At 41.5% G+C, this 17,724-nt stretch overlaps 2 protein-coding genes across 4 annotated transcripts; one reads left to right on the top strand and one right to left on the bottom strand.

Moving 5' to 3' along the window:
* Nucleotides 1-114: 114 nt before the first annotated feature.
* LOC139057346 (uncharacterized) lies at nt 115-9,055 on the top strand. Of its 3 annotated transcripts, none has more exons than XM_070535340.1 (5): nt 115-469; nt 1,278-1,345; nt 1,410-1,505; nt 1,630-1,722; nt 1,872-4,343. In XM_070535340.1, exons 1-5 carry the CDS (start codon nt 361-363, stop codon nt 1,929-1,931), a joined length of 426 nt encoding a protein of 141 aa, XP_070391441.1. In that variant the 5' UTR covers nt 115-360; the 3' UTR covers nt 1,932-4,343. The 3 variants fall into 3 exon arrangements, with proteins under 3 accessions (XP_070391441.1, XP_070391442.1, XP_070391443.1); XM_070535341.1 differs by lacking the exon at nt 1,872-4,343 and adding an exon at nt 9,011-9,055 and having other exon boundaries at nt 119-469; XM_070535342.1 differs by having other exon boundaries at nt 127-469; nt 4,280-4,343.
* Nucleotides 4,245-17,020, bottom strand: Kr-h2 (Krueppel homolog 2). The gene is made up of 8 exons (XM_065441757.2): nt 16,862-17,020; nt 16,505-16,653; nt 16,317-16,411; nt 16,025-16,209; nt 14,479-14,546; nt 14,276-14,409; nt 11,444-11,527; nt 4,245-4,635 (listed from the first exon to the last, which is right to left on the bottom strand). The coding sequence occupies exons 2-8, from the start codon at nt 16,565-16,567 to the stop codon at nt 4,503-4,505; spliced, it is 762 nt and encodes a 253-aa protein (XP_065297829.1). The 5' UTR covers nt 16,568-16,653; nt 16,862-17,020; the 3' UTR covers nt 4,245-4,502.
* Between the last annotated feature and the right edge of the window lie 704 nt (nt 17,021-17,724).

Genomic DNA, 17,724 nt, shown 5'->3' with positions numbered 1-17,724 from the left:
TACATATAAAGCAATTTCGTATTTGTGAGCCGCGTGACCGTCAATGAGCGCGCTTTTTAAAGTGGTCATTGTGTCGTACCGGAAATCGCATTCAGGATTACGGTAAACGTACGTTTCGGAGAGCTAAAATTTACTAATATGTGTATGAAAAACAAGGACGAGAGTTGCAGTTCTTGCTAGTCGCCTACGCCACTTACATAAAGCAAGGCGAAACGAACAAGGTTGCTTACAAACGCCGCATGCTTAGAGCAGATCGAAACAAAGATGAAGTTGATGTGAAAATGGAAGGGACTCAACATCAACATCAACAAGAAAAGGGCGGTAGCTGGGGCCACGAGCAGCGCCGAATCGCCGGGCGAGATGAGGTCAATTGTGGCGACGCTGATCCTCGCTGCTGTCGCCCTGAGGACCGCCGGCCAACAACGCGAGGAAGAGCTGCCCTTCGACGACCTCATGGCCACCATCTGCCGTTAGTATGCAACAGCGTGCACATGTGACCATGTTTGTGCAAGTGCCGCGGAACTCGTGCCTCTCAAGCTTGTTTTTTTTTTTCCTTCGAAACCTGTTAGAGCGCAACTTTCATCTCCTTGTCGGACAGCAGCTAAATAACTCGATCGATGTACCTACTTTGCAAGTTGGCGTAGCTCTTCAGGCGAAGCAAAAATAACTGGGCTGAGCATAATTAGTGCATAACATGATTAACTCGCTCTGGTCTGAATAGTTAACAGTACGAAACCAGCTTCAAAGCATAACGAGTTACGAATTGCCAAATGAAGACTTATTTATTGAACAAGTGCACACAGAACAAGCTGCCATATCTGAATCTACAATGCTGCATTTCAGGTGGTTAAGAATTTGTTCAAGTGTAATGTAAGAAATAAAACTCCACAATTCCTGAAGCTTGTATAATGCTAGAGCTGGTACTGTGCCATCAAATAATAGCATGTTTAGTGCCACATTTTAAAACATTGTCATATCTTAACCATTGATTTAAGGCTATTTCTTTCCTATTTGCAGTTGCGGTGAGCCTATCAAAGTGTACAGTATAGGACGCGGCCCAATAGTTAGCCTCATATGTGACGTGCGCTATTGTTAACTGTGTTTTGGGACTGAAGCCCACCCATATGCATAGGTGCCTGTCATTCTGACGCGTTAAGCATGCATTTAAAACCAGAAAAGTTTGCAGTAAGCCTGCAGAAAAGCTGTTCTTTGTTAATGTTGTTGCTTTAATTTACAATTTGTTGCAGTGCTGTTTACATCAAATTTTTTCTTTCTAGGTAAATATGAAACTGCCGCTGACAGAAAAGATGCTATCATGTGCGTTGGCGACCGAATGGAAATTGAAGTAAGCTTCTTCAGTATTCCAGTGAATAAAGAATTGCCTTCATGAAACGCTATCACATTTGCAGCTGGAAGCCATTGTGACAGAGTGCCTCCAGAGACAGTACAGGCTTGGCAAAATCAGTGATCAGGCTTTTGACATGCTCTGCGACGATGACAGCAGAGTAAGTCAACAAGTTTCAACTAGGGCAAGACGTGTAGCTGCACAATGCCAGAAACTGTAGGCAGGATGCTAGGACTTTTGTCCACGAGAGCCTTTCTGACTTTTAAGGGTTTCTTTTGTACCAGAAAATGGACCGTGTCTACGACTGTGTGGATGACCAGGCAGACAGCCAAGGAGGCCGTGATTGGACTCTTGACGAGGTCACAAAATACGTCCAGGTAACAATATTTAATGTGCACTTCTGGTTCCCTATAGTCCAACAAGCCCAAGCGTGCTTTTATGTGTGCGTTTTCTAATTATTCTGAAGCAATTCTTTAAAAACCTCACCCATAGCAGGTAGCCCAATTTCGTTATTTTTATTTTTCAGGTTGATTACTTGAAGATGTTGTTATTGTTAGGCACAAGACCGCATTGTTCAGACAACTGATTAATAAAATTGTGTAAAGAATTTTAGTCCCACCTTATGGCACATGTTGCAATTATCGAATCAAAGCTTGGAAGTAATGGAGTCATGGCCAATCATCAAAAGTCTAGACTAATGCCAGTTTCGAGATATCCCCAATTCACTTGACAATATTAACTGCTGTTTCTTGACTTTTCTTGCAGCATGTATGGGTGGCTTTACATACCCACAAATGCACTTCATGGTAGATCCCGGGGCCGTTTTCTCAAAACTTGTGCTATTTTCACAATTTCTACTTTGTGTACAGGACTCAATTTATGTAGAGCTTCCAAATAATTACATCTGCTCAGTGAACGAAGTTAATCAGTAGAACTTCATGAATTGAGCATTGCAATTTGTTGTGTGTGGGTAATGTCTCCATCTTCAGATAATTGCTCTCTCAGCCACAGGCAATTTTATTGAAAAACTGCAGGTAGGTATATATGTAAAAAAAAAAAAAACATTAGCTTCATAGCACGCTCACAAATTACGTCCAGGTAACAATGTTCTCTGTGTGCAACCAATTTGTAACATTTCAGCAGGAAGCTCATAAGAGTTCTTGCATGTATACACCGCAAAAGTTAAGGTGTGAAGCTTTATTTACAAGCATTTGTGCCCGAACACAAACATACACTAACTTTCATTTTCGTACTAATTTATAAAAATTTCGGCTTTACTGTTGCACTGTTTGCACTTCCACTTTTGCTACAAGATTGTATTTTCTTAATCTGCATCTTTTGTTACAACACTTCGCATCATTGTCTGCCTAGTTCTTCAGTAAAAGTAGGAAAAGTACTGTCGTACGAGCATTATTCAGACGCTGCATGAACAAGGATTAATTCTGCCATATGTGAGCAACTAAAAAGAAAAACAGGGCAGATAAGGAGTACTTCTGTTTGGGCAAGCTGGTGCAACATACTGAAAGCTTAAGCAGCATGAAAATACGACAAAGAACACTTACACACAGGACCAGCGCTGTCCCGTGTGCAAGTGTTCTTTGTCATCTTTTCACACTGTTTAAACTTGCAGTGCCAATAACCAGTGGCAGTAGGGCAACTTCACAAGATTGATTAATGCTTTAGCGCAGAATCTACAAAACGAACAGGACAGGTGCTGCCATCCAAAATTCACAAGATTGTTGTTAATGCGATAATTTCATTAATCCAACATTTTGGTATCACAAAGGTTTTGCATTATTGAAATATGAAATACACAGCAGCCCTGGTGCATTTATGATCCATGCTGTTTTCTTTAGTTGTTGAAAGGTGGTAAAACAAGTCAGTGCAACGATTCACTTATAGTACACTGCTTTGTTTTTTCAAACCTGGAATAGCCAAGCAAATAATGATGCAAGTGTTTTATTGAACGAGAAAGACTAGAACAATGTGATCTTGCAGTAGAATCAAAGTGCAAACAAAGCAGTAGTAAGTATAACAAATTTTTAAAAACAATTAGAATAAAAATGCCACTCATTGTACAGGCACTGAATTCTTTATAATTGTGTACGTGCCAACCAGAAAGTGTGTCATTGCCTAGCAGTGTGGCAGACATGTCACCACGAATGGAGCACTCTAGCAGACGATACTGCGAGTTGCAAGCGCATCAAGCAGATGCGTCTATCCTCGCATTTCACTACTCTACCCCACCACAAAGCACTGTCTGGTTGCTGGTCACGTGGTATTCATAAAGAATTGAGTGGCTGTACATTGACATGAGGAAAAGCCAAGAGCAGCAGTGTAGTCTTCTGTTATGAGGTAGAGAAGAGGAAGAAAGAACAAAAATTTTTTTACACACAGTCTCATGTTTATTGGCAAAAGTGCTCTGGTTAAGTCAACGATCACATCACATGCTAGTCTCTTAAGCTGTTCAACACATGGTTCTTGGGTCTTTCAAGATAACAGCAGTCAGCATCTCTTGCTCTGGTGTTTCATTTACAGATGTTACTTCGGCAGCCTACAATGACTTCACGCATGTGCTCGACTAGCTGCATCCGTCCATTAGTCTTGACACACTAGTGCCCTCTATCACCAACACCATTCATCATTCAAAAGGTGGCAGAGGAACGATTCAATGTTTTTCTTTCATGATTTAACTCTCCCTTTAATTTTCATCACAAACGCAGCAGGTCATACCGGAATGGCACCTACCGGGATTACGACAGCTAGATCTTGTAACAAACAAAACAGATACAAGAAAAACATCTGACAAACACACATGAGGCGCCTGTACTTTCAAACAAAAAACAAACTCAACCCACCATGCACGACCGTAGCTGCATGCATGAGCATGTCCAGGAAGTTGACACTGCCGATTCTTTTATTCTCTCCCTGCAGCTCTGCTGAAGAATACGGCGTGCAGAAGACCAAATAAAGAGACAGTGGGAAGAGGCCCATGAAAGTTGCATGATCTCCCCAACCCCCAGACTGCACACACACAGTTCTCTGCCGCTTGCTGCACAGGGCACGGCCTTCCTCAAGGGACCCCCTCCCCCCCTGCACAACTTTTTGTTTCGTGGTCCAGTGGCGGCTTCAGCCAGACTGGCAGAGCAGGGCCTTCCTACTGGGGGACCGGAGGTGCCAGCTGGGACAGCACGTTTATTGTCTTGTAGAGCAGGTTCCTCAGGAACATTGGGCAGCCTGGCCTTGACGCGTAGTACTCTGTCACCAGACGCAGCTCGTGAAAGACGGTCCTGTTCAGGTGGAAGGGAGCAGATTTTTCGCTGTCGGTTGGGAACATGTCATAAAGAACAGGAAGTAGGAGCAAGTGCCAAGTCGCTGAGCTCCCATATATCTCGAACAACATTGGGGCCTCATTTACTAGCTCTAGCTCTCTCCATGCTTCATTTTCTGAAATGGTGGTGTTCCTTCTTAACCGTATAATATTTCCATCACCGCTACACCGAAGGGTGTACATAAATCATAAGTGTAAGATGAGCAAGTCTCCTTTTTTTTAATGTGATCTCATTAAAGAAGAGGAGTGGGGCAACGCCTGCCACTGTGCATCGACCTGAGCACACATGCATTTTCCGCGCTTTGTCCGTGCTTGACATTTGTGCAGCGAGCTTTCACTGCTGCTGTGCAAACTAAAATGTATGCTGGAGCTATCATCCATAAGATACCATTCGCATTTCATGTGAAAGCCCTAAAGGTTTATTTCATCATATTTATTTATGTATTCAAAATACCCCCAAAGGCCCTCAATTACGTGGGTTTCACATGGAGATAGGAAGGCACGGGCATACAGGCATTGGTCACAGATTAGACATTGTACACAAATAAAACAAAAGTATAATATAGAGTGAAAACATTGGTAATTTACAAAATGAGTCACAAGCAAAGAACACATTAGGACATATTAGGAGAAACATAAGGCCATCGAAAATGAAAAGCAAACAGCAACACACATCACCGGAAAAAAAAGCACTAAGGTAAAAAAAGAATGAAAAAGAAAGACTTGACATGCTGCGCAACTTAGTTACCGTATCTGTAGACAGTTTCATCTTAGAAAAGTGCACCATGGTGTGCACACCAGCGACAAGAGTAAATGAGTCTAAAATGAAGGTTTCCCGAGGTTGTTGCTCATGCCAGACAGCATGACTTTTTCGAAGCAGATACACATTTAATTTACTTTTCACTTATGTGCAGGTTGTGCCCAAGAAACCCAGACTGGTCTTTATATGAGAATAGCATATGGTATATGATAAATTGATAATTCCATCTGTAATTTTGAAAGAGCAATCTGCATTACTCAATCAATGAGCACTAGGATTGCACTTGCATTTTGTGAATCCAAATGTGCAAAAGGAAAACGATGCTTTGAGCTGGATCACAGCAGAGTTGTCATACACAGCAGCCAGATGAAGCAGTGCATCCTGTACCTCCTTGTTATAATTCTATGCAATGTGGAGAGAGCCAAGTCATTCAAAGTCTAGGTTTGCAAAGGGTGAAAACCCATAGTAATGCTTGTGCCAAATTAAATGAGCTGCTGTATTGTGTATTGAGTGATTTCTATGAAAATGCATGAAACTGCAGCACCTACAGCCATGTATTGAAGTACAGTCGAACCTCAATATAATGAACATGGATATAACGAGGCAAATAAAGATATTAAGGAGCCATTCCACCCTGTGAAGGTGGTTGACCAGAGAAGCTGCTATGGTGGTAAAAATTATGTTGGTACAGAATTTTGTTGGTATGTAACTATACATATAAATGTGTATATGTCATTTATGCAAAATACAAAGAAACATCTGGCACATACTACATCATACATACACAGAGCTAACGCTGAACGGCTTTTACGACGCCACAACACAGGTGTTGTCGACACAGCAGCGACGGGGTGCTGTTTAGATGCAGTGGCCGTTTAACCAAGCCTCGACGCGAGCAACAATACGCATTGACCAGGGCGCAGTGCAAAGGAGTGCAAAATACAAAACATGTTTGTTTGTAATTTGCAATTGAGCATACTTCCTAGTTAATTCGGTGAATGAAACTTGGAAGGACTAGACTTTTATTCTAACGGACAAACACGGGGCTGTTCATTTCCCTCCCGTAGATGTCCATGTATTGAGAGTAGACGGGAATTCCACAATATTTACAACTTCACTGTGAACTACGTAATGATGAAAAGTAAATGAAACTCCACATAATGTTAGAGTCATCTTAGTGACTAATTGTCATATAATTTGATTCAAGATAGTTTTGGTAAAACAAGAGTTACAGCCATTTTCGGTAACCATACTCTCTCCAAAGATGCCCATGTATTGACAGCAGACGGCAATTCTGTAACGTTTACAACTTCACTGTGAACTGACTAATAATGACAAGTAGATGAAACTCAGCGTAATGATAGAGTTGTCTTAGCGGCTAATTTGAGTATGATTTTTTTCAAGATAACTACATTAGATTGAGAGCGACAGAGCACTTGTGAGAAAGTTGGCTTTGCGGCAACACGTTTTCTGTTGGCTGCCATGGTTTCTGCAAAGAGTAGCCATAGACAGCTTCACTGTAAAAAATTGTTCTGCTGCTATTACAGTGTAACAGATCTTATTATGAATATAGCTTATAATGAAATTGGATATAACTATATCTCATATAACTTAGGAAGCCATTTTTGTGTCAAATGCGACATTGTTCTAATGAGGTTTGACTATACATCAGCAAATTCATTACTTACACATTGGAAATTTAGTTAATGTACACTGCAAGTAATAGAGTTTTGTTTAATGTTTTGTTATCAAATGTGGTAATGCATGGACCATGGCAAATTATCTGCAAGCAAAATATGGACAGTTATTGCAGTTAACAATTATTTCTAATGGTGAACCACTGCTTTTGCAAGTAAAGATCAGTGTGAAGCCCTGTTAAATGTCACAGCAACTTAACAACATTGTTATTTACTTTGATCTATGCTCAAACGAGGGAAGTCAACCGATTCTCAGATAGGCTTAATTAATCATGCAAGAGACTGGACTGTATAAAAGGCTATTAGATGTTGTGTTATGTAGAAGGCAATTTAAATAAAGCAATAAAAGTAGCAAGTCTAGCACAAAGCATGGAGATATGCCCAACTGTATCTTCTACATGTTAAGACTTTACAGGAGCAAAATTATCACAATGTGTCTGATCGAATATAAGAAAGCACAAATGGAGAATGATAAAGAGGGCATTCGGTATTAGTAGGTTTAACTTTCTACTAGCACACGCTGAAGCAAGCAAGATAATTGGGTTTAAAAAAAAAAGCATTGACTGGATTTCTGATATCCACACTATCCACCAATCACACATCAATGTGGTTCCCAATATTCATGTGTGGGATATCCATCAAAGCCGAACATAATCTGGCTAGATGTAAAGCTTTCAATTTTAGGTTCGCACGTTTCTGATATCCATGTTATCCACAAATCACACATATCAATGTGGAGGAGGAGGAAAGGAAGAGAGAAGGCAGGAATGTTAACCAGAAATGTGTCCGGTTGGCTCCCTAAACTGGGGGACGGGAAAGGGGAATAGAAAGATGAGAGAGAAGTGGGGGGAAGGAAAGACATGGTGAGTTTGCACACACGTGCGGAGGGCCTTGCCAAGTCAAAGGCATTTACGCAGGCCATCACCCTCAAGAAATGCACACATCAATGTGCCTTCCAATGATCAGGTGTGGGTGATATCCGTCAAAGTCAGACATAAATTGGCTAGATGTATTATGGCCTACCTGAGACCATGCACAACATTAGAAAACAGTTTGTTTGATTCTAAAGCTTTCCATTTCAGGTTCACACAATATATTTTCTAATGTATCAACAATACAGGTATGTATTTAGTGCTTAGTGCCCCAACTTGTACAATAGAATAACATTGGTAAATTTTGTGGCTGCAGAGATGATGCTATAAGTTAGCAATTGATAATACAACTTGTCTAGAAGTTGGCACAGCAAGCTGCACAAGAAGAAGAAAAAAAGCGATACCACTATAGTCGGGTACAACTACAGAAAAAAGGGGAGGCCCCGTCCAGATGACCGAAGCACGACAGCCACTGTGACCAAAATAGTCTTACTCAAAAAACCGTGCTTCTAAAATGCGTAATTCTCGGTATAAATAAAGACTTGTATTTTGATGACTGGTTCGGTAGAGCTCTCGTGATTTGAATGCTACAGCACACGCTGGATCTTGAGAGAAAAATAACTGTGTGCCTTCTACAACGCTGCACGTCATCTGCTTTTCAGCTTCATTGAAAGGGGAAAAAATAGAGCAGCTCTGCATGGCTTTTACGCTGGTTTACATGTACGCGGCACATTTACTACTCATTTTCCGAGCTTAAAATGAATCAGCTGCTTTTTAACAAGTACCTAAAAAAATGCATTTATCGAAACCACTACAAGCCTGGTCGAGAAGACGATCAAGGCAGGAAAGGTACAAAAAGTGCTTCATTCATTGTTTTAAACGAATACTCTTGGTTTTAAATAGCATAAGATTCATATATTCTTTTGGTCTTGTGTTTTGTTAAACTTATTTTCGAAAATGTGATAGGTTTTTTTCTTTCTTTTTCACTTTCTTTTTTTTTTACAGAGAGACAGTACACGACATGCCCGCCAATAACAGTAGGAACCAGACTTTGGCAAACTTTCCTCGTCGTAAATTTACTTTGGAACAAAACAAAACACCATGGAACAAACACGTAGGATGTTTGTTTGTTTGTAGCGGTGTGTGGCCGCGGAGTCCTGTTTTCTGACGACGCGCACCGTAGCATCAGCAATGCTCGCTGCGATCTTTGGTCGCCGGATCACGGCTCAGAATAAACGCGTGCGGCATGAATGGTGCATCGTAAGCTCGCAATAATATTTCCAGCATGGTAGACCACCACAAACAGTTAAAAATTCACTTTGACGAGGGGCAGGCGCACACAATTGACGCGACTCGGCCCATTTCGAAGCACAGGCAGCCATCTTCTCCATCGGCGGAGTCACCAGCCATCCTGCTCGTGACATCAGTCTAGAGTGCATGCCTTGGAGGAGTAAACACCCTTTTTTTCTTAAGTTGCATTCAACTATAGGGACCTATTTACTGCTGAGCAAGTTCCACAGAAACACTAAGAAGCCTGGTTCTGTATGTAAGCAAGAACTTACTTTACTTGGCCAACTCAGTCCAACATTACACTCAAATGACTTGCACTGTATAAAGAGCTCTTCCACACTCTCCATGACAGTTTGGTGTGTTACTGCCAATGAGCTTTCCAAGTGATGAATGCTATCTCAAACTAATCTTGTATCAGGCTTGCATTTGCACACCTATAGGGTAAATATTAGTGCAAAAATGCAAAGAATTGGCCCCTAACTCAGTCAATACCACACCTATAATAATCGGTAAATTTGATGGACAGTTTTTCAATGCATAGCTAAACATTTCTGCTGAAGTTCTTCTACTAGCAGCATCACTTGCATTGTCTGAAATGATGACTGAACTTTAAGTACCTGTCAGTGTTCACAATTTTTGACAGGTTGGGGAGCCTGGAAAAGTAAAACTTCGACTGGGGGTATTGTCGAAACTAGCTTCCAGTGCTCCTAGCACTTCAAGAAAAAGACACAAAATTTGCACTTTGGTTGACTCTGCAACTTAGTGTTTAAGCGACAGCAGCAGTAAAGACACAGAAGCTCGTCTCGGGTTGTCAATTTCCTGCTCCATCGTATAGGCTGTTTTAACAATATCTCAAACAGTAGATGCTCATGAGTGCGTGTCATTTTGGTAATTGTGCTAGATTAATATGAAGTGCAAATTTATTTTCCTCATTGTGGGTTGTTTTTATCAATCAGCGATTCAACAGCGTATGTACAAGCTATTATGAGAAATCCTTCCTGTCTTGTGGGGTTTTCACTAACAAAACAGCATGCAGTCGATATCAGACCAACCTTCAACCGAAGCTTGATTAGCAGTCTAATCTCAAGCAAAAAACAGCGCTAAACGACAGGATGAAGAGAGGGACACGGACCACAGCAGAGAGAGGGACACAGGCCACTAATGAATAAGGGCATTTGCACAGGCGGTGTTCAAATTGGTAGGAGATTAGACTGCAGAAGAGTGCACATTTAGGCTGGATGGTTCATGATTACAAGCAGAAAACAGTGTGGTTTGTGTCCCTCTCTTCATCCTGTCGTTTAGCGCTGTTTTATTCTTGTAATCATGAACGAACCAGCCCGAATGTGCACTCTTCTGCAGTCTAATCTTCTACCATTTTGAACACCGCCTGTTTAAATGCCCTTATTCATTACCGTGCAATATTGTGCAACACTCCACATTACTGTAGAGTACTGTACGGACTGAACAAAGCATGTGGAGGCTCCAGTGACAGTTGAACACACACTATACCACCTTGCTTCCACTGAAAAGCTGATTAAAAGGCAACAACCAAGTATGAGGAGGCACCTGCTTTCTCCCTGAACTGGCAACCACTGCTTTGCGAGCCTAAAAAATGCAGTAAAAAGCAAACCAGGTGCCTGCTGCAATGAGTAAAAGCAAATGCTCCCTGTACAATAGGAACTTACTTGTTTCCACATTTGCAAAGTAACTCCTTTCCCGCATAGCGTGGGCATCACTATGACTTGTATTGATGCCAACAAATCTTTATCAGAACTTCTTTGCGTGATCTGATTTACAAAAGTCCGGAACTAGGAACTAGGTGCATATTTTGTATATTTCAGATTTTTTTTCCGATGAATACTTTACTAAAAATAGAAAATTACTACCTTAATTTGTGTTCCTTGAGGTGCTTCTTTGAAGCTTCACCTCAAGGCACCAGTGATCACGATTCAAAACATCAGTGATCAAGCTATAATTTTATGCATCGCAGTATATGTTGTGATTACTTGATTACTTTAGCATATCTTGAATTAAAATTATAGAACATAAAAGCACAGAAAATGACCACATTTCTAGCAGTAACGAAAGAGTTAAGCCACAAATCTGGCATAGAAGTAAGTGATGATTGGCATATGGAACTGTACATACCTTGTGTAGGGATTGCGACGAGAGGAATAACGAAGGCTCAGAAAGCGGTAGTAAACAAATGGAGTCAGCAAGCTGCTCCGTCCACTGCAAAACCATATAAACCATGGACTTGGACATGCCTCTCCAAGCTACACCTAAGAAAACGCTCATAGATAAGACCACAATAACTGATTCCTGCAAAATGTGACATTAAACCTAAATTGACACTGGAAGTTCTAAATGTAGCTTTGTGTTATGTCCTCATTAAGGATAGATGATGGTCACCACACGAACGTCTTAAACCTGCAAGTTTATTTTTTTTTTTTTTACTAATTATGACCTTTCTTATTCTGAGCAGGGCTACCTTATGGCAAGGTGAAAAAAATAAATAAAAACGTAAGACTTCATGATAACCAGTTCTTACATGTGATGCGATCAAAGCAACACTTTAATTAGAAGGCAGTGAAAACTAGTCTAACACAGTCATAGAGCAATTCTTGAAAGCACAAATATTATGACGCTTGAACAGAACTTCTTGGGCAAGTTAGCTCTTACGTAAAGCAATAACCCTTGCGTTAACACGGCAAACACAATAAAGATGATGCTCTGTACGATTCTACAAGCTATTGTGCAAAGTTACTCTAAAAGCCAATGTACAAGTGTTTGTCCCATCAACTTTCTTGTGTGTGCCACGTTAGTCCTATTTTTCTTGCTCTAAATGGTAGTGCTTCAACATTAGCCATTGACAGGCATGCAACAGGCAGCCCTAAAATTTATCCAATGACACAGAACAAATCCAGCACCTCTTAAATGTATGTTACTTACATTTCATAAAAGAAATGGCAAAAACGTGCATGCAAACTACAGCACATCAAAATTTCCATCCACTGTTCATGTGTATTTTTTCTCATCTTTCAATCTGGGCTGGTTTTACCATACTGCATGCAGTCTTCTACCCACCCAAATCTCATGTAACACAGTAAAACTTTCCACATATATTCTTTCCCTGGAACACGGTCAGGTACGCTTATCTAAGGTATGTCAGAAGTATTGAGGAAAAAAGATGTTTTTTTCTAATTTTCTACTGAGAGTATCAAAATACAAGCATTTAGAGGTACAAAATCTTTCATAGCGGCACTGTTTGAAGGCACACTGCTTTTAATTGCTCTTCATGTAATAAAGGAGCAAAGGAGCCAAAACACAATGCAGTACTTACATTCTTAGAAATTAGCATGTGAATAAAGCTATATAAAAGGAAACAGCAGTTCAAAAGGCACATACCCGTAAAACCTCAGGCGCAATAATGTCAGCTCTATTAAAGAACAAGTTACTTAGGTGCACCTGCTCTTATTGCCCGATTATTGAAGTTATACACGGCCAATATGTCATAGCGAAGACTTTGCTTTTTCGCATTTCCTGGGCACTTTTTTCTCCTCCTAGCTTTAAGTAAATGCGTCCACTGATGATCCTCCTACATCACACTGAAAATTAGTCACTCTAAACCTATCATATCAATTATCCACACCACACCACATTATACATACAGTATACCCGCTGTGGTGGCTTACTGGCCTTGGCATTGGGCTGCTGAGTACAAGCTAGCACGTTTGATACCCAGCCATGGCAACAACATTCTGATGAGGGCAGAATGTGAAAATGCTCGTGTGCTATGCATTGGGTGAACAGCGCCGCGATTGAAATGGGATACTCAGACCAATTAAAGAAGTTGAACTCCGACCTTATTTTCTCTTATAATAATCAACCTATTACAGTGAAATTAACGAGAACAAAGAACACTTTATCAGTCTAAACAAATTTTGTGTTTCTCTTTAGTGTCCATTTGATGAACTCCAGATGGTCAAATTTAATCCTGAAACATCCTGTGCAGTGTGTCTCAGGGCAGCAAACACAAATTTTCAATTTTCACGTATGGTACCTGCTGTAAGCAAGTAATCACAGCTTGACAGCAAATTTTGCTCGGGGAGGGTACTGCTGCAACAGTGTTTATTACTATAAGTGGCAGGTCCAGCACTGAGCAGTTTCAACATAGCACAAGCATGAGGAAGGCGATGCTGAGGCTCTCTCCGTCATTACACTATATATGAAACATTTGGCAAGGCAGTCCAATAAGCCTAAAAATGCTTTTAAAGAGCAAAAAATGCTTGTATCCTCACAAGCATTTAACGTTGCGTACAAATTCACTACTCTTCGTGTAGTGATGAATTCTTCAGTAAACGCACTATACATTAGCATGAAATGTAAATGTTAAGAGCAAATTCTGGGTTTTAATGCTTAAAAGCTGCACATAGATTCCATAATAACGCATGGAACCTGACTAAGCATGCTGTATCATGAAATCATGCTATATCAACTTGACCAAACCTACAACCATCATGTGGTCTACAGGATACATGGCACACAAGTGCCTCAAAAATGCGTCTGCAATGGCCGGGAATTCATAATGCCGCCCTGTGCTCAGCAGCTGGACACCATATCCACCATAAATGATAGAGATGAGTTAGACAATATAGAGGAAGTATCTTAAGAGCCAAAACTTCTGCTTTCTTACTTCAAGATAAGCTTGCTCATGTTCTGACCTTATGCTCGTTCATAATCTTTCTTACAAGTCAGATACAACAGCATTTTAAAGAAGTACTAGCATATTAGTTCGAAGTTGCAAGAACTCTACTCCACACTTCTCACATGTAGAAAGTATGATACTTAGCAAGTACGAAGTTGACACTTGCCAGTATTTTAATTTTTTTCAGGGCTTCATTCGTACCTTTACTTAGCACAAAAAGAAAGTGAAAGTACAATACTCTTGTAATGCAATACAGAAGCCTTAATACGTACGACAGAACGCTGAACAGTGTCAGTGGCATGAGAAAGATTTCAGTGAATGCCACAAGTCGAAGGATGTTTCTGCCTTGGTGGTCCAGCAGGTTCACCAACCAGGTGCCAAGAAGACCCGAACGACCACCAAACTTCTGCATGATGGAAAACACCGAGCATTGGCAATGTCTGCATATGTGGTAGCTCCAATTAGAAGTACTTACGTCCAGCAAGGTCAGTGAAAAGCTCGCGGAGTGGAGGAGAGAGAAGAGAAACACAGGCAGCAGCACCACTGCACAGTTAAGTCAAGGTTCCAAAACAGCGTAGCAAATTTAGAAATGCGTAGCATGCACCATGGGTAAGAGCGACACAGCTGTACTATTGAAATGCTGGGAATGCAGCCAACTGGGGAGGGATAGTATGTACAGGTCATAAACGTGGACATTCAGTTATTCCAGACAATTACATGCTTCTCAAAGGGCTCCTCACCAGGCCCCACTGCAAACTCTGGTTAAACACTGGAAGCTGTAGGGCACTGCCTAGGGTGTGCCTTACCACAACAATTTTTCAGATTGGCTCATTATTAGAGAAGATAGAAGAAATTGAGATGCTGCATTGCCTTGCTGCCAGGAGGCAAGCTTCCCTGCCGACATATACTCTTTACGCCTACCACTACTAGTGTTCACAGTTAGCCGTGGCTGCTGAGGGAGTGTGTCATGTCTATGCTGCAAGACCCGCCTCCTTTTTTTCTTGTCCTCTTTTTATATGCGGTGCACTACCAGTGGCAGTATATTGTGGGTTCTGTATTGGAAAATTTACCGAGGTCCCGTGCAACAATTGGTGACATCCCAGGCAGTGTGTTTTACAAAGAGGCATTTGTGCGTGTGATCTTCACTTACTAGCTGGAAGAGCAGCTCGCCTGAGAGGAAAAGTGCACAGTATACTGTTAGAAATTTCAGCTGTTTTCATGCTATGCAGCCACGCGATACTTCAAGGACACGATTGCCACTGCGTGATCAAAGTGCTGCACTTGCCTGTTTGCACTGCCCGAACTTAGTGAGGCGCCCTCGAACACACTTTATCTCCAAGCTATAACCAATTCAGTTTTAATTCACATTGTAACATATCTTTCAGACTAAAGTAGCTGACTGAGCATGTTTAGATGGAAAAACTTGATGGTGATGAGTGGCATGATTGATGCAGAATATTAGTTTCCAAATTCGCCCATTATGACATGGAAGGCAACACCAATGGTCACTGTTTCGAGTTTTAAGAATCTCAGTTGCACATCTGGTTTTCAGAAAGAAAAAAAAAAAAGGGCAAGTGGCTGATAATTGGTGCCTGGCTAGAACAATCACAAGGAAAACATGGAGGAAATTGACAAGTATTTTATTAATTTGACAATGGTGCAACTAATTAAGATATAAGAGCCTGGGTGGTGCCAAATTATGAACTCTGGGCTTACTAAAACTCCACTATGACTGCCAGTTTCTTATATCCACTCTGTCTATTAAACTCTCCACGTACATTAAGAAGCCTTAGAAATAGTGTGCCCAAGCATACCCAAAGCCATGCTTGTGCTCTTTTGTACTCCTTTTGCATTCCATTGTATACATTTCTGTGTTCTTTTGTATGCCTGGCAGTTTGTATCCCCTAACTTTGGGTGCACGAAACAACTAGCTACTGTAATTTTTTTCAGCGGTAAAGACGACAGAGCTGTGTATTTTGAAAACATTTCTTTTGCGGCAAAATGAACCTTTCCAAGGATACATGTCATGGGCTGGGCAAACAAGAAGATGAGTGAGTAGAAAAGGTAGTGGCAGCTGTCCTCAATCAGCAGCTGGCTCAAGAACATTCTAGAGAGTTGAATGCTCGGCATCCGCTGGTGTAACCGCAGCGCACTTGTGGCAGCGCTGCTTATCAAAGCCCGCTGGTAGCAGGTGTAGGGGTTGGCACTAGAACGAGGAAAATAAAGTAAGGAATGTCGTCGATCGAAACGCCGCTAAGCCGAACTCAGTGTGAAAAGTAGGGCATGGGAAAAGCACCGTCGACGCATACTTACTCGAGCAGTGGAATGATGTACAGAAGCGTGAACACCACGGAACACATACGCGTGAACCACAGCAAGCTTTCGATCTTGTGGATGGACATGTGGTTCTGGAAGGAAATCGGCAGACGCGTGATCGCTCGCACAAGAAAGTAACGACATGCGCGAGTAACGGAGCAGTTGATAGCAAAGTTGATACTCACAATGACTTCTGATAAACCGCGTGGTGTGGCGGACGTCGACCTTTCTGTGTTTTCGTCACCCATTTTGCCGCAGGTAAGTAGGTCTGGCGAATAGACGCTGGTCCTAAATATTCGATTTCCAGAAGAAGCCTGCTGCTGTTCAGTGTGCTCTGCAATGAAAATGCGCGTTGCAAAAACTGCGTGCACCCAACTTGGCGCTTAAGTTCAGTTTCAATGTGGGGTAGGAAAAGAAAATAACAATCCCGCTTATGTTATTCAGCAGTTTAGGCTGCACGCGACTGGGAATAAAGCTCGGCGTCGACGCTAAGTAATGCGACAAGTGAGGTTTAGTGTGTGTAACAGCAGCGAAACACGTACCGAGAATGAAACTCGGCCTCTGAAAATCCGGTGGCTCAGAAACTGCGACACATATCAGCGCTGAAAAGGAGTTTGCTCTACTGCAAATGTGCTGCTATTCACAACCATTACCCACAGCTGAAAATTCGATTCAATGTAGCCAGACTGCGCACGCGTCATCGACTAGTTTTCGCGGATTCTTCTAAGCGACAGGAACGCAGCATGGGTTGTGTGGCTAAGGTCCCTTACGTTTTGCAACGCCAGGAAGCTAGGCTCTACAACGTCGAGGTTGCAGTCGTCTTTTTATTATTGCGCATAGCGTTCCGATGCTTGTGATGCCAGTCTGGAGCCCTTGACTCTTCTCTACCCAACGCTTCTAACGTTAAAGAGCAGCCGTTCTCGAAGCATATACAGTATGACAAGTTCCATAACATCGTTTTCACTGTAGTGCATAAAGTTCCCGTGTCTTGGTAGCTAGCCATTACAATAAATAAATAAATAAATAAAAATTAAACAAAGAAATAAAAATAGAAAACAGAGATAAAATTACGGCAGAACTAATTTTGGGTTGATCTTCCTAAGTGATAGCTTGATTTGTTGTGCCGTTCATAAATGCAGGAAAACTCGGCAAAGAGAAAACCTAAGCGAGAAACTAACAGAACAGTATAGTTATCTGTATACAGTATAACTCCCTAAAAGGAGCCTACAGTCTATATAGTCTTTGGGAAAAAGTGCTCCTGTAATGCTAGGACACCACAGGAAGGTAAAGACCGAGAAAACCGCGACAGAGCGCCACCGTAAAATGCATTTCATTGGTAGAAGCGTTCGTGACGCGTTGTTTGAGTTATTCATGAGCACGATGGAAGAATACGTGTTCATGAGCC

Source organism: Dermacentor albipictus, chromosome 3 (assembly GCF_038994185.2).
Source record: "Dermacentor albipictus isolate Rhodes 1998 colony chromosome 3, USDA_Dalb.pri_finalv2, whole genome shotgun sequence".
Lineage (NCBI taxonomy): Eukaryota > Metazoa > Arthropoda > Arachnida > Ixodida > Ixodidae > Dermacentor > Dermacentor albipictus.
The sequence above is the reverse complement of the archived record's forward strand: the minus strand, read 5'-3'. Positions and strand labels throughout refer to the sequence as shown.

Excerpts from the sequence above, each read along its gene's own strand:
- LOC139057346 (XM_070535340.1), top strand. The coding sequence starts at position 361 with ATGAGGTCAATTGTGGCGACGCTGATCCTCGCTGCTGTCGCCCTGAGG. Across the intron at positions 470-1,277 it reads CCTCATGGCCACCATCTGCC|GTAAATATGAAACTGCCGCT; the intron begins GTTAGTATGCAA and ends TTTTCTTTCTAG. Across the intron at positions 1,506-1,629 it reads TCTGCGACGATGACAGCAGA|AAAATGGACCGTGTCTACGA; the intron begins GTAAGTCAACAA and ends CTTTTGTACCAG.
- Kr-h2 (XM_065441757.2), bottom strand. The coding sequence starts at position 16,567 with ATGGGTGACGAAAACACAGAAAGGTCGACGTCCGCCACACCACGCGGT. Across the intron at positions 14,547-16,024 it reads GTTTGCCCAGCCCATGACAT|TGGTGCTGCTGCCTGTGTTT; the intron begins GTATCCTTGGAA and ends TTAACTGTGCAG. Across the intron at positions 14,410-14,478 it reads TTTCACTGACCTTGCTGGAC|AAGTTTGGTGGTCGTTCGGG; the intron begins GTAAGTACTTCT and ends TCCATCATGCAG.